Raw genomic sequence first — 21,968 nt, forward strand, 5'->3', positions numbered from 1 at the left:
CACATCTTGTTCAAATCTTCCACAGGGCAACTGGAAAGGAGTCTAGACAACATGCTAACCGATGCTACTGCCTTACTATCTATAATTGACAGTGGGGTTTGCAGGTCTGCCAAACACACGGTCTGCCCAACAGGCACTGCTGGTGTAACACTTGTTTCTAATTAGCCAGAATCCTGGCAGCTCTGTGCTTTTAGGGATCGGGGACAGAGCTAAGTTTGGCTGGACCGGGCTTCATCCGCAGGGTTTGACTCACTGGTTGGGTTACGGTAGACTGAGCTAGGTTTAAGTGATTTGCCACTCATTCTTTATTCCCTGTCACCTGAAAAAATAGGTCACAGAAATCTGTTTTTAAGTGGCTTCACACTTAAACACATCTGGGAAACCTGCTGATATCTGTGTGTGCTTCACAGGGTTAGCAGTAGTGGGAACAGCCTCTACAGGAATGTTGTTGTTATAAAATGAAGAGTCATTGTCAGGCACAACTTAACTGTGTCTTCTCGTCAATCTCTCTGTTGCCTGAAACCTTGGACTGTCCGCTTATAGAGGTGGAGTGTATTGCAGCATGTGCGTGTTTGTGTCCTGACCTGCATGCTTTGTTTGTGGTTTCTGAGGTTTTCTTTACGCACATTCTCTCAGAAGGGCCTTTCATTAAAAGGACATGTGTTTTGGGACCATGGTCTGTTCCTAAAACTGGTCTATTCATGCTCCATCTTGGCTTCAATCCTTTTCCATTTACCCCTTCTTTGCCCACAGGAGGAAGAAGAGACAGACACCAAGTTAGTGCTGTGAATGATAATATATGTGCTGCAGTAGCTTTCTAACCATGTGGAATGTGATTATAGCCTTCACATCTCTCTGGTTTATGATTACCAAAGGCATGCTTGCACCTCTTTGAGCTAACTCTGACAAACCTCACATTCATGCTCATCCACTTACAGTACATGCTCATTTTAAGGTCCAAACAAACTGCAAAACCACCCGTAAATAATCCCATCTGAGACACCGTGGGACACCCAGTGGGGGTCAGCTCATACCGGTCGTTCATTCTCTTAGTGGCGTCAGGCGGCGTGTTAGCTTATACTGTATTTACACCCAGTGTAGGCAGGCCTGTCAGCGCGTAGGGCTGCTGCAGTGACCCAGCTCTGCATCTGTCTTCTTCTCATCTGCTACCGTTGTCAGCATGTTTACTCAGGGCTAGACAAATCACTGCCAAGTGTATTCTGCTTTGGCTAAGAATAGCCTGACTTGTCTTTGATCATCCTTCACCTTGACTCAGTTGACACACAGACGCACACACACACACTCACATAAACGAACACACAGACTAAAGATTGCACACTCTTGGACTTTTGACATTAAATTGACTCACAGTTTGGGACTAAATTCGAACTAAACTCTGCATGTAAACACTTTGCATAAATATTATTGCCTTCCAGAGCACCATCAAATTACTCTGGGAAGAAAAACTGATCCATATTTTCAAAGCACATCACTCCCACCTTGTGGTGAGATATGGTCACTGTCACTTCCATCTCTCAAACACTCACTGTTGTTAATATGCAGTTGGTGTGTTTCATTTCACCATTTTAGTGTAGTGAATCTAATTGCTCCTCACCTTTTTACTCGTCAGTCAACACCCTTTATAGACATTACGATGGCCTTTTATGGTAATGTCTGACTTCTACTCTGTGGTTTTCTTTTCCATTAGTGAGCCTCAGACAAGTCTTAAGTAAGTATAGGTCAGAACAGTTTCTTCACTCTCCCGTATAAACAGTGCAGTGTCATACTGTATACTTAGCACTTAATGTTACTTGTGAATTTCTCAGTGATTCTGCCTTCTCCCTCACCACCTTCTCATTGCCCACTTGCAGAACTCCACCTCCAGCTAGACCTAGGAGGTAATTGTGAAATCAAGAGCCATTAGCTCATAGTGTGAGACATGTATCTACAAGCTGCATCCTTGAATGGGGAACACCCATCGCATTGTATACTACATGTGTGCTGTGTGTGTGTGCTGTTAGTATGAACGTTGTTTCTAAGCCTGCATGTGTGTATTACCTGGATCCTGTACCTGTGGTAGAGGCTCTGTTGTACTGAACAGTAGATATTTAACAAATTCATAATTGTTTCAACAGTTGTTTTTAACATCATCTTTTCTTGGTTGACTGTATAGGAAACCTGACGTGGAGCCTGAGAATCATGCGTCTCCGCTGAGCGATGCCAGCAAGAAGCGTCTGATTGAGGACACGGAGGACTGGCACCCCCGGGGCGGCACCTCGCAATCCCGCTCTTTCCGTATCCTGGCCCAGCTCACCGGCACTGAAAATGGTGTGTACCGAGAGACTTAACACTCTGACTTCTTGCTGTGTGTTTTTTAAGTGCTGAAATGGGCTGAACTTAATTTTGGGCAATAGCTGAGTATTGTAAGGCTAAGCTTGGTATTGCTGTCATTTCATTTCAGATCCATTAAACCTCTTTAGTCTGGGGCACATGACAGATTTATGCAAAGGGTACCAATTTTAGGGTAATCCATTGCACCATAATTTATTTAGAAGCTTTAATATGACTGTAATTATGTCGTATTTCTTTTTAAAAACTTGATTGCTCCTGTAGATTATGGTGATATCATACGTACTTGTGTCATAGTAGCTTTCATCACCAAATGATTTAATATATTTTCTATGTTACTATTTTGACTATAAGTGACATTGATGGTTACATGAGCAGGCTGCGGCTTTGGGCCTCCATTCATAGGGGTTGTGTGTATGTGTGTGTGTGCGGATCTGCTTAACTAATGCAAAATGACATTTACAGTAACTCACTTATTAGAATGAAGTAAGATGAGAGATTTGTCTTCGTCTGCCTCTGTCTTTTTGTCAAATGATACAACCAGGCCAGGAGTATGTGATGAACTCTGAACATTTGATGGATCTCCAATAGGGGATAGCAGGAGGTCCAATCAGGGTCTTGTGTGTAGGGATGGCACTCACTCAGTCATGTAGTTCTTGCTATGACAAGATGAACTTACTGTAGCATTGTTTTTAACATTGTGACTCACTGTGACCATTGACCATACATTTTACTTAATTTCTGTTTATTATTTTTCCTTCTCTGTTGCAGACCAAACTCCAGAGAACAGCGGGAAGAAGTAAGTGGTTGGCGGTTTTAGATATAATCAAATCTGGCTTGTCTCTGTGTCTGTCTTTCTCTCATCTGTGAGTACTTTTGCAGGAAATACAATAATGCATGTGTTTTAGCAATGATGTTCTTACTGTTACAGTCATTTCGTGATCATAAAGGTTTCAAATTCAGAATTGGCCCTCAAAGTACTCATGTAAGCATGTCTAGGAGCCTGTAATTCAGAGTGAAGCCCTGATTTCCTGATCTTATGGTCCCACAGTATCATGCTTAATTTAAGGCTTAATTTGGAGAAACCACATCGAGAGCTCTAAGAGGCGGACGGTTGAGTGGCGACAGCCATGGACTCAGCACAGGCTGTGATTGCTACTACTGTTCCCAGTCATGAGTCGATTTAATCTGCAGTAAACACAGTCTGCCCTCTGTACCAGATCCCCAACCAATCAGTGTGTCACTCACTGGAAACTGTGGGTAATGAAGTGGTATTGTGGGCAATAGCAGCTCTGCCAGAGGGAGATTCCTGCTCTCCTTCTGTTAGTGAGATTTAAAATAGGGCAGATATTACACATCTGCCTCGGCTTGTAATTCCATACACATCTGCAAGCAGAAAGTCTCTTTTGTTTTGTGTCCGTCTCCTGCTGTGCTATTTGTCCTCCTTGTTTTTATCTTTTACTTTTCTGCTATGACCTTAACATTCCAACTTTCCCCCTTTCTCTTCCTTCTCTTTTAATCCTGTCTTGTGGGGCAAATCAGAGCGAACAAGTTGGACCCAGAAGTTATAGGACACAAGTACAAGAAGCTGAGAGATTGGCATCATGATGTTTCAGCACGGGTGCTAAATGTGTAGGAGGCAAGGTGTTGTTTTGTCTTGTTTCTTTTGTTTAACTTGTTTAATTTATTTTATTTTGACTATTATTAAACTTCCATTGCCTCCTTTTGCAGACCAACGTCACAGCCTTCATTTGGCACTTATCAAACATCCCAAAACTTAAAACAACTCAAGATACACAAGTAAACAGATTCTGTTGTAAACAATGTTTTAAGGCGCATATTATTTTGCTATATGTAACTATATCTCAAAATGGAAATGAAATACATGCATGCAAGTCATATGTGCATGTGTTCGGGAATGCAGCGTTACACTTTATTGCCGTGTACATCCATAGTGTTTATGTCTGAGCCTCCACTTTCCTCTGAACACTTTCTGTTTCTTCATTTTTCTGAGCATGTCTGTATCATTTCTCTCTGTTTTCTGCACTAACCAAAGTAGTTCCATTTGTCACCTTTTGATGAGTTTACCTCAATAAACTGTTTTCTTTCTTTTCTGCTGTTGCTTCTTTCTTCATCTTTTCAATTCCTTCTTTTTCAGAAAAGTAAACTATGAAGATAAATAGATGGTTAACAATGCTTATGTGTGCAATGAGACAAAACATTGTTTAGAGTAGTCTGTTCTCTAAGCACTGTTCAAACATTTTAACCTTAGGAACTATTTGGTGGTGTTATTATTGTCTTTGCAAGTTACTGGCCACATAAATCTACAGCTTCATATCAGATCTTGTCACACATTATTCAAAGCAGTAAACATGTAGTTCATGTGCTAAATCCAAATATGGTATGATCTGTATTCCATTATGAAATGGATAGTCCCAGTCCTTGATTATGCCATTGTAAGAACACACACCTGTGACTGCATTACATCAGAATTTCTGTGCCAATCAAGCTCTTTCAAAATGTCAGATTTTGTTGTGAATTTTGATTTACTGGGTGGGATGAGCGTGGATGAGTGTTGGAAAGAGATGAGCTGGATAGAGGAGGAAGATAAAAAGAAAGGAGACATGCTTGAATTACATACAGACACCATAGCTTGAAACCAGCGGGTGATTGAATTGCATTCTCTCGTCACGATCGTTCAAACAGAAACTCCTTACAGGCAGAATAAGAGAACGAAAGCAAGAGAGGATTAAAGCTATGATAAAATGCAAAACCATGAACCTGTGATTGACAGCACAATAGGATCTGTTGTGGGTAACGTGCAGTGTGCTGTCACCGAAAACCCAAACAGCTTCAGGGCTACAAATTGTTCACCTGTTGGTGCAAATCCTTTGCTCAACCGGTCTATCTGAGCAGCAGCAGTGCCTGAGTAATCATGTCTTTGTCTGTGTACCTATAAAACATATTTTCCCAACGGATGCCGGCTTTGTTCCAGTAACATTAAGGATGCTTGAACCGGAAAAAAAATCTTTAAGATTCAGTCAAATATTGTAGAACTGGAGAAGCAGATCGTATGTACCAAACTTCTAGCTACTGTTAACTGTTAAAGTATTCAGTCTTCACCCGTTGAGAAATTTTGCTGCCTACAGGAGGTTCTCAGCTTGTAATGAAAGCTGTGAACTTTTTACAAGGGGCGTGGACTAGACAGACTAGTGCTTCACATTTTCTACTAAAATATATTGCAGCTCTTAACATTTCACACCGCCACAGGAAAATAAACCTCCATCTTTGCTTTTTTGAAAAAGTAAAAGCAATAACCACCACTTAAATTAAACCACGGATCATCTCCAGAAATTATTGGAGGGTGAGCTAGATGTACAGTAGATACCACGGCATCGTCACTGTAATTGTTTCCTTATGTCAGTCATTGAAAAACCATATGGACAGTGGGCAGCGGTTTATTTAAAAGTGCCCCATAATTGTCTTGATTGTTTGCATGTGTCACTGAGATTCTGACCTTCTCATTGTAAACGTTGGTACCTGCAGTTGACCTGATCACGTGCCTCTGGTTGAAGCTGTATCATCAGACGAGAGAGCTTTTTCACTAAAGATGCATTAATTTAAGTATGTGTGAATATATGAGTGTTGCAGTGAGTTCTGATTGATACAAAATATATATATCTGTTCCCCAGTGAGGCAGTTGACAAAACCGCTCCCACTGTGCACACCTCGCCTGCAGCAAAAACATATTCCAAATCTGCAGCAGCACCCAGGAACGGCAACGTCATCCCTGCTTCCGCGTTCAAGACCAAGCCCTCCTACCAGCCCGGCGGTCCATCAGGTAGAGGAACACATTCAGATATCCTGTCCTGCTCCTGTTTACTGCCATTGAAGAAATGCTTCTGCCTCTGCAAAGAATCTTGTATTTATTTTGTGTAGTTGCTTCTTTTAGCCTCCAGAGGGCAGCCTTATTCTTTTCAATCACTGCTGCTCAGCCATTTAGGATTATGAACTCTATAAAAACCAGAGGTATTCCATTAAGGAGCTCAGATTATTGGCTTTTCCCAAGATCCCCTTATTTAAACAGGTTTTGAAATCGAGAGTTATGTATTTTATTTTGTGTGAAAGCTGCTCTTTAAATACAGCAAGCCCTGCCACAAAACCCCGGATTGGTCTGGGTAAATATTTGCTGAAAGGCATCAGTCAGGGGTCATTATTAGCAATACTATGACACAAATATGCACTTATTCATGAACAGATGCACTATGTGCCCCAACATATTTCCTTAAAGACCCTTTAGGGAACGGCTGCTGAAAGGTGCCACGGGGTGAGAGCAGGAGAGGCCACAGTTCGCTCTCTGTCGGCTGTGTTATTTATCAGATTAACACATACTTGAGTTCAAGTAAACAAGCACATATCTCATAGTGGCCGTGTAGAATTGGGCCGGGCATGTGGAATGTGCTACGTGACCTTAGAATTTATTTACAGGAATTAAAAAATTAACCTAAACTGCCAGCCCCTCCAAAAGCAAAAATATTTAAGCTGTGCATATTTTTCAAAAACTCTATTTAAAATACGCTTTAATCGCATAAAAATTTTATACATGGGGGCTTTGTCGGAGTGACTCGTATGCTTTGCTTTCCATCGCGCTGTCTCTAAATTTAGAGAGACAGAACAGACGAAACAGAGCTTTGCAGTCCTGCTGTGATTCAGTTCGGATGTCTACTCATGCTGACCTTTTTTCTCCTTATCTTCCTTATGCAGCAAGACAGCAGTGGCAGACTTACAAATGCCTGTTTCACTTTCTGTCCTATTTAATGTGGCTAAGCCCTCAATCTTTTGCTCTTGCCAAAGGATTCGTTTAGACTGACAGCTTGTCAACATCCACCTCACTGTTCCAGCTTTGCACACAGTCACATTGTGCCAGTGAAAAAAATACTTTGACTCCAGAGTAATTCCCTGCGTCAGTGTGGCTTTCGATTCAATGGGAGTCTTTAAATCCAACGTTGGTTAATGGATAGTAGACGCTAAATCATGATACCATTAAAAGATGTTTTTTGCACTGGCATTTCTTCCTCTGATGAACAGACTTTTTTTGGCTTTCTGTTTCTACCATCACTGTCATTTTTTGAATTTACTGAGGTCATGGGTTTATCCATTTTTACATTTTCTGTTAATAGTTTGATGTTTTCTTTTACATTTTATGTCCCACCGGAAAGGCCTTTTTGTAGTAAAATATAAACATGTTGGCTCTAAAAATATTGGAATCAGCCTATAATATGTCCTCCATGTGTGCATACTTAATTGGAAGCTCATCCCAGGTTACTAAACCCCCAGACTCACAGAAAAAAAATAGCACTTTTACCTCATAATTGCAGCTGTGGCCCTGCTCAGACACAAATTTGTTTGATAATGTCACTGGAAATTGGCTAATAATGCTTATATCAAGAGCAACTCTTTATATTAAGCATATTAGAAACATTATTTCAGCGAGTTATTATCAACTAATAAATCCTTTGAGCATCTTCATCACACTTAGTGTCTTTCTTACCGTTCTTACCATAAAACCCGCACCCACAGTCCTCTCACACCCCTGCTAGTGCCCCGTTCTGTTTATTCTTTTTGCTCTCTGTTACACGGAAATTTAGGAAGCACTTGTCCCTTGACCTCCTAAAGTCTTTGATAATGGTGCTCTCTTTCAATAGTGTCTCTGTCCCCGATGCCTTTACCCTCGAGCGCTCCCTCTGAGGCCGGACGACACTGACCTCCTGTCCTGGATGTGTCTGTGCGCTGTGAAAGAGAATGAGGGAAAACTGTGCATCCTCTCCATGTGTTTTGAGATGAGAGAAGGGGGATTATTTTTCCAGGTGTCTCCTCTGACTCTGGGAATGTGTTATTTCCCTCAGTGGGAAAAATTGATCCCTTGTCTGGGCTGGGTGGGGTGGTTCTGTCCAACCCAGCTGTCTCATGCTTCAGGCATGGAGGTTAGAGATCGTCAGATCAGTCCCGTTCATTGTCTGACAACACATACCTAAACTGTGCACATGTAGTGCAGTGTTTATTAATTTCAAATTTTGGAAAGTACATTTTGTCTAGTACTTTATCGAGTACATGCGTGCTGGGCCAGCTATTTTTTCCTTCCATTTGAATACTGCCCCATTATTTTCCCTGCTGGTTTAGGTTTTCCAAAGGGTGGAGCAGCTCCTTCATTCGGCAAAGTTGCCAACCCTGCTCCCAAAGGTCCAGACCGCCCCACCCCACAGCCACATCCACAGGACCTCAACTCTCTGGTGCAGCGTGCTGAGCACATCCCAGCCGGCACACGCACCCCAATGTGCGGCAAGTGCAACAGTGTCATCAGGTAAATAACAGCAGAAAAACTGCATTCGCAATAAGAACTCTGGAACAATAAACATTTTTTCAGTGATTATACAGTTCAGTGCAAAAGTCTGCGCAACTGCTATGCAGAATGTTTGAACCCCTTGTCCTTGCCTCCTTTTACCAGGGGCCCATTCCTTGTGGCCATGGGCAAGTCATGGCACCCCGAGGAATTCAACTGTGCTCACTGCCACTCCTCCCTGGCAGACCATGGATTTGTGGAGGAGAAGGGCCAGGTGTACTGCGAACATTGCTATGAACAGTTCTTCGCTCCTTGCTGTGCTCGCTGCCAGCAGAAGATTCTAGGGGTGAGTTGTAAAACTAAGGGGATACTGTTCTCTGCCTCCAATGCAAGAAACATCATTAACTTGAAGAAATAAAGCAGAGGCTGGCTGCTTGCAGTGAATGCGATCATAATGCTCAGATTTTAACATGAAAACAAATGCAACCCATGTACATTATCTGGTTATTATGTGGTTGTTCATAGTTGCTCTTCAGTCACAGTAGAACAAATGAGGATTGTTTGTTGATGCTGTCAGTCCAGAAGCGTTAAAGTAGTGTTGTCAATGATGCACTGTGATCATTGGGAAATGCAGTTCAAAACACATAGAGAGACACATAGAAATGACTTGTTAATTACTAAACGTGTCACAAAATCTATGGATAATAATAAGAAAACAACATAATCTTCAAACTTTCCTTGAATTGTTTTGATGGATCATTTGATGGACTGTGTAATAATAATAACTTCATTTATTTCTCCTATTTGCTGCGCAGGAGGTCATGAATGCCCTGAAACAGACCTGGCACGTGTCCTGTTTCACCTGCTACGCCTGCCAACAGCCAATCAAAGGCAACATGTTTCACATGGAAGATGGACAGCCATACTGTGAACAAGGTGCAGTAGGAAGCCCACAGCAGTAAATTAGATGTAAAGAAAATCAGAATAACACATTGTCAATGTTCCACTCACTCAGACTACTACAACCTGTTTGGGACCAACTGCCACGGCTGTGACTTCCCCATCGAGGCGGGGGACAAGTTCCTGGAGGCTCTAGGATTCACCTGGCATGACACCTGCTTTGTGTGTGCGGTAGGTCCAGGAGACAGTGTGACTCACAGCAACAGCGAGGGTTAGATCTAACAATAAGAAAATGCTGAGAAAGTTGAGAATAATATGAATAACAGCAGCGCTCTGCGTATGTTTGGCTCTCTCCACAGGTGTGCTCTACTAATCTGGAAGGTCAGGCGTTCTTCTCCAAAAAAGACAAGGCTTTGTGCAAGAAACATGCCCACACTGTCAACATCTGACCTGCCCCCATGAATATGGATGATACAGGGCGGCAGTGTCAGTTTACAGCAGTTTATATGTCAGTCAGATGTTAAATATTTGCCGAATTAAAACGATCTGATTTCTCTTTTTCTGTTAGAATAACAATGGGGTCAGAGGTTCCACTGTAAGCTTTAGTTTTGCTCTAATATTTTCACATCCTATCAGTTTTATAGACGAATGCGTAGGTGTATATTTCAGTACACTGTTAGCTCAGAATCTGTGCAAGTGGATTATCAATACACACGTGTTTGTGCTGAGCTTTTTGTTTGTGCTGGACGTGTGTCAAGCTCTTCATGGGGGATATCTGTTTCACGCAGAATAGGGTAGTTTACTGCAATGACCTACTGAGCCCCTCAGGGGTCACACACAGTATTAGGAAAGAAATATTGTGGAAAGATATGCTATCAGTACAGCGAGTGAAAGGTTTAGAACTATTTAACGTTAAGGGGAAAAATTATTTATTTGCATTGCTCAACAAAAAGCCTAAAGGGTATCTGGCCTTCAGAAAAAAAAGAGAAATTTTAATGTTATATTATTATTTTTTTATTGTTTTAAAGTAAGCTAACCATTCCCAGTATATAAAAGCACAAAAAAGTAATGTGTATTCCAGTGTGTAAATTAGACACTGTATAGGTCAAGTTAGATTGTTAATGCATAAAAATTAGACACAGGATTAAGTTCAATCGATCTGTTATGGAGAGGACTCCGTAATAGATCGAGCAGTGATGTTGGGTTGTTTATGTATATTTTGTAATGCATATAGTTCAGGGGCAAACTAGCTAATGAGAATGCTTCCAGTGAAACTGTACTTCATTCAACTAGTTCCAGGCATTAAAATGCTTATGATTTGAATTATTTGTTCAGTTAACGTAAAACAATGTTAATATATGTTCCAGTTCTCCTTTGTTGTGCACAAATTTCTTTGATGAGAAACAAATAACCTGTATGTACTTGTGCAATGGATTTTTCATTGGACACTGTGCATAAATAAGCACCTCTCTCCTTACTTCCATTTCAAATAAAAGGGTTCAACATTCAATACCGTAGTCAAAGCTCCTAAGTATGTCACACAGACTTTAAACGCTATATTCTTTTCTTCTTAGCTGACACCGGACCGAAACATGAAATTCCTCCTGCTACAAATCTTCTGTTTATGTTTTGTGCACTTTTCACATGTTTGTCACTGCACAGAAAGCATTGCAGCAAAGAACTGATGCATCCTGTATAATAAATCTGTAGCTGCAAAAGTAATTATTCAGAGAAGTTTGACACGTGGGCAGACAGGCACCAGCATGAGCCACCTTATAAACTTTACCTGCAGCAGGAGGGAAAAGTCCACATCTCCATAGGGCCAGGAGGAACAACACCCACCTGGCACACATTGATGCGTTTTTCATACGTGATAAAAATCTGGTGATAAACAGTCGCTTTATTTACAGTAGGGGTGAACAGACACCCCATGTTGAGTGTCCTGAGATATGCAGTGTTATTGCAGTGAAAATGCACCTTTAGGGGAACAGATGAGCTGAGTGCGCTGGTGTGCACTTCTCCAAGACGTCGGAGGTGGGAGCTGTGCGCGGGGCGGCTGCAGATTGAACCAGCCTCAAATTACGCGTGGTACACTTGGAAAACTCCGCCACAGGACAGAGGGACGCGTGCGAATATAAGAGACCACAGCTGGGATCAAATCAAGACTAACTGGGATCTTGTTGAACTACATTTAAAGCGAGAAGGAGACGGTAAGGACACTTTGCCTGAGAGAGGAAAAACGCCCTCAGTAGTGTGGAGTGTCGGAGCGCACTTTGAGCTGCAGCGCTAGTCTTTCTGATGATCAAGCTTTCCTGCTGTCCTGCTGTTCATTACATCTCAACCGAGGCGCTCATTCTGCTTAATGCGCTGAGGTTGATGCTGGCAGCAGATGCGGGCGAGCAGCCGGACCCCCGACAGTGTTATTGGAGGAGTCTGTGGCGGTGATGATGATGGTGATGATGATGCTTATCGGTAATTGGTGCCATGATCGCCGCTCAGTGTGTGTTAACGTCTGACCTGAGGGGGAATATCGCTTTCAAGCAGCGATAAGATGAGATGCAGTTGAGTTTGGAGTCGTTTGGAAGAATTGAGCTTTGAGCTGCTGACGAAAATAGTTAAAGTGATGAAGGTCTGTCCAGGTGAAGTCTAAAAATGTCGCTGAGTTCTTGCTGCTTTGTGATTATGAATCATTTTTAATATGACTGATAATATAATCCCACCTCAAGGTCCACTGAGCTAAAGTGCTGGAAAGCAACTGAGTACATTTATTTAAGTACTCTAATCATGTAGAATTTGATGTCCTTGTCTTTTACTTGAGTATTTTCAGCTACTTTGTGCTTCTGCTCCTCTACAATTCAGAAACCTACCACTGTGTCAGGTCATTAAAATTTGCCTCACCTTTACCATCTTCAACATGAAAGTGATTAACACATTAATGCATCAACATTTAGAATTGAATATTATAATGTAATAATTCTGAAATGGGCCAGTCTGCATGATGGGGACTTGTACTTCTAGAATGTTAAGTATATTTTGATGCTACCACTTTAGTACTTTTACCTAGGTAAACTTTTGAATGCAAGACTTTGCCCACTCATCTGAAGGCATCTTATCCCTGTTAATTTAAACATTGAATTGTCAGTTCCATGACAAACGCCAACTGCTGATAAAAGTTAGATATGATCAGACACACTAAATGGATCTGAGTGAGACTCTCAACTTCTGCTTCCAAGGTCAAGATTGAACTTTAAACCTCAGCTTTTGTGATATGAGTCGAGGATTCTTGTGCTTACTTTTCAATTAGACCTCAGATAAAGCTCATCAGTGTGTAGGGAGTTAAATTCCTTAAAAAAAAAGGAATAGTGGCATGTACAATTTTTTGATCCAATGCGTGCATGTTTTTGCATCTGGCAGCGAGCTAAAGACTCCATCGCCTGTCGGTGTATAGTGGCATGGGGTCAATGGCAATATTTGACTGTTGAATGCATGAAACAAACCTCTCTGTGCTCTGCAGTTGATCACTGAGCGTCAGCAGACCAGAGCCTGTGTCTGTGACATCACTGAGGTCTTGATGTTTACATCAGCATCTCAGAGCCCAGACAGAGCTGTTCAAAACCTGCTGCTGCACCTCATACAGGCCTGCGGTCCTGTGTTTGAATGCCCTGTAACTCTCCACAGGACAGAGAAGCTCATTGAAGCAGAGCTGAGTGAGTGTTTTTGAGTAATATTAAACACACACAGAGCGATCAAACCACCACCCACCACCCAGTCCTTGCCCTGGCTCTGCCCCTGGCAGGAGTAACGCCCGTCGTTAGGCTTACATGATGGGGATGGCATGTCAAGCGAGGGTGCATGGCAAGGCAGGGCTTTGTGGTCTACCACAGACTCAAGCATCAAGTGTTTCAGCTTGTTGGACTCTGGCACTGATGGCTAACACAGTGTGTGTGGATGTGGATTACTTGCGTTGTGGGGACACAAGTCTTTTTACACATTCACATTGAGGAAACGTCTTTGACTTTGGTTAAGGTTAGGGTTAGGCAAGTAGCAGTTATGGTTAGAGTGGGATAAGATTTATTAGTACATTTTGTACTCTGGCCTTAAGCAAGAAATCAGCTCAAACAAGATATTTTATAGGGGTTGCGGAAGCCATCATCATCATCATCATCATCATCACTGAGTACACGTCATTCATTCACTCTCTGATTCTCATAAACACACAAACACTCCTTATCTAGGTAGCCTGAGTCTGGGTTTGTCCACAGGGCTAAACTTAGCAAGCTGCGACCCCTCACCCCAGTTTCCGCCCTCATAATTGCAGGAAATGAGTTTAGCCAATCAGAGCAGAGGTATTGGGCGCATATTAACAAGCTCAACGGGAGCAGTACTTGAGGACTAGACAGGTAAACGACCAAATATGTGGGAAACGGGGATGGGGGGTTGCTCGGGTTTGTAGAGGCTGCAGGAGATTTCAGTTTGAAAGCAGAAGAAAAGTAGCAGTAAAGGTTTGAGTTTATCATCTCACACAGTAGTTTGTCATGTAACAGGAGCGCAGTGACTGTCAGACAGAGCAAATGGAGGAGCTACAGTATATCAAGAGACAAACTGTCAGAGATTCAGTCCCAGACAGACTTTAATCAATGTCTTTTCCAGCTGCCAGGGCATTTTTTTCAAGATTTCCTGTAGTCCCTCCACACACACATACACACTGATAGAGGAGCATCTCATATCAAGGCTTTCCACAGGTATGGCTTCTCCATCTGTCATTGACTCGCTGATTTCTGCCAGTGGCCCCACATACTAACCCTCTGTTCTTTGCACACCCACACATACCAAAGGAAAGACACAGTCACACAGCCATATTTTCTTTGTAACAATAACACTATCAACACAGATGCTGCCTGTGATGCAGGCCTGTGCTTGCATTTGTTCCAGACAGCCTCTCTGGAGGACAAATAGATAGACTGAACGATCACTTTGTGGCTCATACACCGAGCGTTCTTGAATTCAGCTCAAGTTTGAATGTCAGCGTTGAGATAAACATTATGATCACTGGGAATGTTTTTGCTGTACCTCCACCGGCTTTCATCAGCTAGGAAGTCGGCCACTGGCTCCGTGACAATGACCATGCACAGCCCCGCTCATCGCTTCATCAAAAGTTGCGGATGAGAGACAAACACAGGCAAGAGGAATCACTTCAAGTTGCTCTGCTCTTTGCCTGGAAGGTCAGCAACCACGTGAGAGACATCCTGTTATTAGAGAATGGGACAGAAAAAAGAAGGAGAAAGAGGCAGAGGATAAGTGGGGAGGGGTGATTGAAGATCGAAGAACAGAAGAGGATCAGGGGTACTTTGCATGATTGGGTGAAAGTCAAAGTGGGGAAATGACTGGAGCTTGAAATTTAGTCTCAGTCCTTTCAGTTCGAGATGGCAGACATACGAGCTCCCTCTAATAACTCTCCATTTTTTCTTCCAGAGAAAGACAAGTGCTGGAGCTCCGGCTGGGTAAAGGCACAGGATGCTTTCTGATGTCCTGTGTTTGGACGGTGAGTCGAGCCCTCAGCTGCTCTACATCTGTTTGCCCGAGTCTGCTCTTGATTATAAAAGTCTTATTGATAAATGTTCAGTGTAAACTCTCAAATGTAATTTCGAGTGGTTTCAGTTGATGCTCCAAACTGCTAATTTTGTGATGAAAGTCAAATCCAAAGCGAAGAGCTACATTGATCAAGATAGACTGAGTGTTGATTCTCCTGCAGTAGAAGTAGTATTTGGCAGGGCTGATCCTGTGTGTGTGTTTGCTTGTGTGTTTTGGGATTGTAATGCCGTCTCGGCAGCAATTTGCCCCCGAAGTGGAAAGCTAATTGACTTTCTGCTGAGCATGTGGATGGCTATGTAAAATAAACCACACCGACTATAATAGAATCCTGTTTTCTCCACTAAAGTATCAGGCGAGACACAGGCTCCGTCTACCGACTGGAGTGCCGGAAATGAATGAGATCCGCATCTGATAGACTACAGTAAATTTTAGAAACTCTCAGAGGCTTTAATTTCACCTGAGCAATTTACCAAAGCACTCAATGTCTGCTCATGTGTACGAAAGATGAAACAAAGATGTCCAACAAATGATTTTATTTTATCACGATCCTGACAGATTTAGGTAACAGATATGGACATTTTTCTGCATAGAAATGTTAATTCGGCTCTTTACTGTTGATATAAAGACATTTTGCACATGCGCATGCATTAAGTGCACTGCAGCACAAAGAATCCTTGTTAGTCTTTGATGAGTTCGCAGATACACTTTTTATTTTTGCCCCTTGATTTCAACAGTGAGCAGGCGTGCTGCATCGTTTAATTAGCATTCCTTTTACATTAAGCAATGAACTTGCCACTACAGGACCCATCGTAAACAGCTAAATATGCTGACACAGCTCCAGCGTGGCGTACGGTCGGGAGCCGAACCCCCTGCAGGGCTGTGAAAAATAGAGTTACTGTACCTAGAGAGGACAATAGTGGCCTGTATACGCGGGTGAGGCTTTGCTCGGACTCCTCCTGTGACAGCGACCTGCTGGCAGGAAGGTAAAGAGGGCCGAAGCCGAGTTTGAGTCGGAGAGTAACTCACACCCGTGAGGAATGTCAAGAATCTGTGTGTTAAAGTTCACACTGTATCACCATCTGCGGTTGGATCCTGGCAAATAAAAGACAGCTGTGTGCGAGGCAGTGTGTGTGTGTGTTTATGTTAACGTGCATGTGCCTCTTTTAGTGTGAAACATAGACAGAAAACGGCAGAATATATAGTAATTATGCAAATATTATTACTGCATTTGAATGCCATTTTTATGCAAATGTGTTCACATGGCAAATATTACAGCATGCACAATCTCTCTCTCACCCTCATACACACACACACACACACACACACGTCTGTCAGGCAGGTAGCAGGCAGGACGTCAGCCCATAATTTTGCTCGAAGTTAGCAGTTTATTAAGAAAAGGCGGGTCAGCGAGACCACCCAGAATCACAGTATAACTCACCTGTTTCAGCCGAAAGGGAAAGTCCGACATTCAAAACTCTCGTCTGTGTTAGTTCAGCCCTGTTACCAGCTGTGACTCAGGGTGTTATTTCGCTGATATAATCTTGCCTCAAGGTTGCTGGAGTATGTTTCATGACACTTGCTTTCTTTTCTGAGATTTTAAAGTTCCTAAGTCTTTATATCTGTATGAAGAAGGGGTTCTGTGTTTCACCACACTCAGAACATATCATCATGCTCTCCCTTGACAGTTTGGTCTTTCAACAGACCGCTCTGAGTGAAGCTTTGCTCTGAATTCTCGAATGTCTGTTCGATTGTAGGCCTTATTCTGCACCGTGTCTGATTCTGCAATTGATCCTCACGCTTGTCCGCTAAATAGCAAGTGACAGCGAGTGCCAGTCAGGCCGTGAGAGGAGATGGAGAAACAGATGAAATCGATTTCTGCCTTGTTCGTGTTCTTCCTCTGTTGCCCAGCCCTGTGTTTCTGATGACAGATTGTTAAATGGGTTTCATGTGTGCCTTTTTTTTTTTCCTCTGTAGATTGGGGAGAGGGCAGAGGGCCTTTGGAGTCATACCTGTGAGGCCGCCTGCAGGGAAATGTGCTGACATCAGAGCTTTGCATTTTAAAACCGGGGGATAGAGAAGGATGAGGAGGATGCTGCGGTGAAGATACAGAAGAAGCTCGGTTTGCATAGATCATATCAGGTGAGTCCACCCTCAGACTGACATCTCTTATCAATGCAATGCTAATCCGTAAATTAAAGACTCAGTCACATCCTGGAACAAGCAGGACAGAATGGAGCGTGCTGTGTGTGGAGTATTAAAAACAGTGTTACCCTAAACCTGATGATAGTGAATAATAACAGGAACAGCTGCCACTCTTGCCAAGATATTGTCTATAAGTCTGTGGGGTGGCTGTAGCTCAGTCTGTGAGGACTTGGCTTGGGGAGTTTTCCAGTTCTCCTGCAGCATGGGCTAGTTGATACAGAGGTAGTCTTGTCGCTGGAGAGGTGCACGTAACCCATGACCGCTCTGGCCGCTGTGCTGTAGTGACATCTCTGCGCATGTGAGCATGTGTCATAAGAGTGCAAAAATGAATTTCCAAGTCGGATTAATGAAGGAATTCTTCTGCTTCTTCTTCCCTTCAATGCTTTTGGGAATTCTCATGTTCAAGTGCTTGCATTTGCAGCTTCTATTGTAATGTTTGGCTCTCAGCGGCACACTGCTTTATCTGGAAACAAGCTCTCACACACAATACTACATCGCATTGCAATCCCTGTCAGGTTTTGGCTTCGGTTGCAGGATTAGAGAGCCAGCCAAAACAGGTGACAGGTGACAAACCCATGTCAGCACTTCATGAAAAGGACTTGAACATTGGATTAGATTAATCGCTATAGCAAACAAAAGGTGAGTCATGTTACTGTAGGTTGCGTGGCAGTTTGCAGGAGTTATTCCCACCCCTATTTGCTGTATACATGTCTGTTATATCCCCGGTGGGTCGTTTCAGCTTGTGACAGCTGCTGTTCTTTGTTGAAGCAGTTTGTGTTTTGGCATGAGTTGTCATGATTTTCCAGATTTTCCCCAGTGACATTTTGAATGTTTTTTTTTTTTTTTTTTTTTCTGTTTATTTTTGACCAGTTCTCCTGTAGTTTGGGTTGAGATAATGTGTCTGAATCTGAAGCTCTATTACGTGTCTTGTGTTACTTTGAAAATATCAAAGTGCAGATGGTTAAACCTCTTTCATAGCTATAAATACTCCTCCAGTAAGTGGCATTCAGCCTTCAATTATGTACTTTGTTTCTGGTAGAGAGGCCTGAAGTCGTCACTGAAAGAAAAGTTACAGACTTCCTTGAATAAATTGGTTGTGTTGGGTCTGGCCTGAATTGACCATGTGGGAAAACAACACTTCCAGCAGTTTGATTGACTGCTTTTGAAAGTGTGTTCAGTATCATAGGACTGAATTATTTCATAGATGACTTTGCATACTTTTGCCATGTTGTGACGTATAACAGTTTGATTTCAGCCACATCACCCAGCCCCACTGGCAACTCTGCAAATAGATGTGTGACCTTCCAGTTCAAAATGCTGCCTTGATGGAGACAAGCAGAGCATTTTTCTGCATTTCAAATCAGCTTTCAAGGGGAAAAACGAGTTAGCCACACCAATCACTCCTTGGTCCTTCATCGTTAGTTATGGTTGTGTCCTTTCTAAGAGGAGATCGGCCTCTCTCCTTGTCTTTCCAAGGCTTGGCCTCTTCGATGGCTCTCAGAGCTTTTACGTAGAGGGGGTAGCTGGATCAGGTTACAATAAAAAGAAAGAGAGTAGCAGCTAGCTAACCTGCTACAGCCTGGGTTGTTATTGCAGGTGTTCAAGAGCACACACAGCTGTTAATTACCTCTGCGTAGCTCTACAAGTGGCGATGAAGTCACACATGAGTGGCCGTGTACAAGTGCATGTTGGCATGCCAGAGTCCACAGATTAGGATTTAAGGATCAGGTAGTTTCAGAGGATGATATGGTTTTCTTGTCTTATAGAATCCACTGGTTGGATCTTTTATTTGCTTTGGCCTTTTTGCTACATGTATGTTTGAGGAGGGCTTAGTCGGTCACTCACATCTGTTCACAGAGCACTGAAAATGTATAATCTTTAAACTGTGCTTCATCTGTGCTGTTTGAATGACTGTGTATGTGCAGGTGTGTGTGTGTGTGTGTGTGTGTGTGTGTGTGTGTGTGTGTGTGTGTGCATGAGTCACTGTAAATTCTGTTAACAAATTGTCTTATGTATGTTGCCAGCTTTGTATGTTTTGCCTTCAAGTTAGGTGCCAAGAAGCTTTTTTATCTACATCTGATATGTAGATAAAAGATCTCGGCCTGTACCAGCTCTATTTGGAAAGTGTCCTGAGACAGCTTCTGCTGTGATTTGGCGCTATACAAATAAAATTGAATTGAATCGAACATAGATGGACATGCTGAAATCTGTCCATCATTTAATCAGCGTTAGCCGTGTATCAGCCTGACATCAGAGAGCGTTTTGCTCATCGCCATCTGTCTGATTGAGAGCTTCTCCAGCTCTGTCCTCTGCTTGTCAACACACCTCAGTCCCATCATCATATCCTGAAACAGCATACTGTCGAGAGCGTAGTGAGTATTCACTGCCAGTCATTTCAGTTTGAGGAAAAAAGCTGAATGAGTAGCTGTTAAATTGAGTGACTAGCCGGGAAACAATACTCAAGATACCTTTGAGCAACTTTACATTCACATTATTATAACACATAATTATATCAACAATATTTAATCTGCATCTCAAGTCAGTTATGGCAGTTTTTTTTTTTTTTGAACAGCCTTTATCACAAACACTTCTCTGTTTTGGAGTTCGTGCTCACTCCCTAAAATTTTATGAGGTACGTGTGTGTGTTTTATGATCGTGCTCACATTTGTGTCAGCTGAACAGCTGCTCCTCCTCTCCTCCACCTGTGTAATGTGGCTTTGAACAACAGTAGTTCTCTTGTACTTTTCGTAAAGATCAAGTTTAATTAATGATTGCGCACACAGCTCTCGCTGGCAAGAAATTGGAAGATAAGCGGCTTTTGTCTCAAGTGCCAACATCTTGTGGCTTTATTGGTTACCTGATTCTGGTTTGAGCTGGAAATGCTTGATTTAAGCACACATACAGACACAGGCACACACACTTTTTCTACAATTAAGTACTGTTTTCTGCTCCTGAACACAAAACGGCCAAGATGGTGGGTGTTCCCCACCTTTTAAAACATGTGTTTATTTTGCTTTTTAAAAGTGCTGCAAATTAAGCAGTAAGTAACCTTGGGTGGACTGTTCCATTGGAGTACACGGGGGTGAGAGGGAAGGGGAGAAGAGGGGAGCTGAGAGAAAAAACCTCAAATGCGAAAATGGCTGGGACTCCGAGGGTTTTCAAAACAGAACTCAAGATTTCATTACACATACCTGGACAACTGAGGGCATGGAAAAACCCCTCCTTGTGTGCACGTGCACACACACATGCACTCAACAGCTGGGCTGGTCAGAGAAATAATAAGAATAATGTTAACTAAATAGAGCAGAGACGACTCCCAGCCAACAGAGCCAACATGGGTCAGCTTCAGAAGTATGCACAACCCCGGTCATCAATCACAGACAGGAGGCTCTCAGTCTCGCTGACAGGCTCAGACAGAGAAGAGGCAGAGTGTTTTTGGCCGCTCTTTGTGTGTGGACGGGCTGGTGGCGGCCGTGTTCCCAGACCTGCCTACAGCTTCTTGAGTCAGGTTTGGTTGGGACTCATCCAAACTGACTGACGAGGCAAGCTGATCATCCCTCGTCAATAAGACCTGTTGGTGGCATTCATGTAGGTCCTCCTCTGTTTTGTTTATTAGGTTAGTGTTGCTGCAAGGTGCGGATCGTGAAAAACATCTATGTGAGTGTGCTGTGGGAATATTCTCATGGTGGATTGACAGTCTGCTGGTAACAGTATAACTGCAGGCAGTAAATTGACCTAAACCAAGCAAAACAGAGCAAAGGGAGACAGACAGTCCTGAGGGGCCAAGCAGGAGTTTAGTCCCTAAAATTGAACCTTCACCAGGGTTCAGAAGGACAAGGAGGGATTGAGGGATGTTGGGATAGAAGGTGGGGGTTGGGGGATCCCTGGCAAAGACAAGGCCCTGAGGGTTCCTACTCTGAGATCTAACTTCGTCTGTATAAACATGTCTGGAATGACACACTCAATGTGTGTGTGTGTGTGTGTGTGTGTGTGTGTGTGTGTGTGTGTGTGTGTGTGTGAGTCAAGTGTACATGTGAAGCCTGCTGAGTACAGCTAGTCTGGCTCTGTCCAAAGACTTCCTGGACTTTCTGATAGTCGCCTGGACGAGCTAGGCTGTTTTCCCCGGCTTTCAGTTTTTATGCTAAGCTAAGCTAATTTTCTCTAGGTTGTGGCTTCATATTTAGCCTACAGATGTAAAAGTGGCATTGATGTTTCTCATCTAACTCAGCAAAGCAAATACACTGGTATTTTTTAAATTGTCTTATAATTTAATTTACTAGTGTGCATGAAAAGGCAACCACCGTCTGTCTTTAAAAGCATAAATTAGACTTTTGAGAGGACTTTGAAGATACAGTTCTTGAACTGTTCCGGATCTTTTGTTTCAGATGATATGTTGCTGCAGAAACCCAATGAGGCTGTATTTCTCTTGTCCACTGACAAAAGTTAATACTGCGGACACTGTACAAACAGTTTCCATCATCATCTTGATGTTCTCAACCCCCCATGAGTTAAATGGATGTCTCACTGCGTCCAATCGTTTCTTCACCCACTGTCTGTCTATATTAGACACAGGGCGACAGGGCAG

At 42.7% G+C, this 21,968-nt stretch overlaps 2 protein-coding genes across 2 annotated transcripts in view; both read left to right on the plus strand.

The window, feature by feature from the left end:
* pdlim5b (PDZ and LIM domain 5b) overlaps nt 1–11,099 on the plus strand; it is a 35,473-nt gene extending 24,374 nt beyond the window's left edge. The window contains exons 6-13 of the mRNA XM_076758813.1: nt 2,174–2,328; nt 3,121–3,148; nt 6,042–6,190; nt 8,530–8,710; nt 8,855–9,035; nt 9,505–9,625; nt 9,705–9,820; nt 9,949–11,099. Coding sequence (XP_076614928.1) covers nt 2,174–2,328; nt 3,121–3,148; nt 6,042–6,190; nt 8,530–8,710; nt 8,855–9,035; nt 9,505–9,625; nt 9,705–9,820; nt 9,949–10,038 — 1,021 coding nt within the window. The 3' untranslated portion in view covers nt 10,039–11,099. The remainder of the gene's footprint in view (nt 1–2,173; nt 2,329–3,120; nt 3,149–6,041; nt 6,191–8,529; nt 8,711–8,854; nt 9,036–9,504; nt 9,626–9,704; nt 9,821–9,948) is intronic.
* Nucleotides 11,100–11,679: 580 nt separating this feature from the next.
* Nucleotides 11,680–21,968, plus strand: part of bmpr1bb (bone morphogenetic protein receptor, type IBb) — a 50,151-nt gene continuing 39,862 nt past the window's right edge. The window contains exons 1-3 of the mRNA XM_076758679.1: nt 11,680–11,799; nt 15,062–15,131; nt 17,156–17,320. The gene's annotated coding sequence lies outside the window, so the exon portion shown is untranslated. The remainder of the gene's footprint in view (nt 11,800–15,061; nt 15,132–17,155; nt 17,321–21,968) is intronic.

This window comes from Chaetodon auriga, chromosome 19 (genome assembly GCF_051107435.1).
Source record: "Chaetodon auriga isolate fChaAug3 chromosome 19, fChaAug3.hap1, whole genome shotgun sequence".
Classification (NCBI taxonomy): Eukaryota; Metazoa; Chordata; class Actinopteri; order Chaetodontiformes; family Chaetodontidae; genus Chaetodon; species Chaetodon auriga.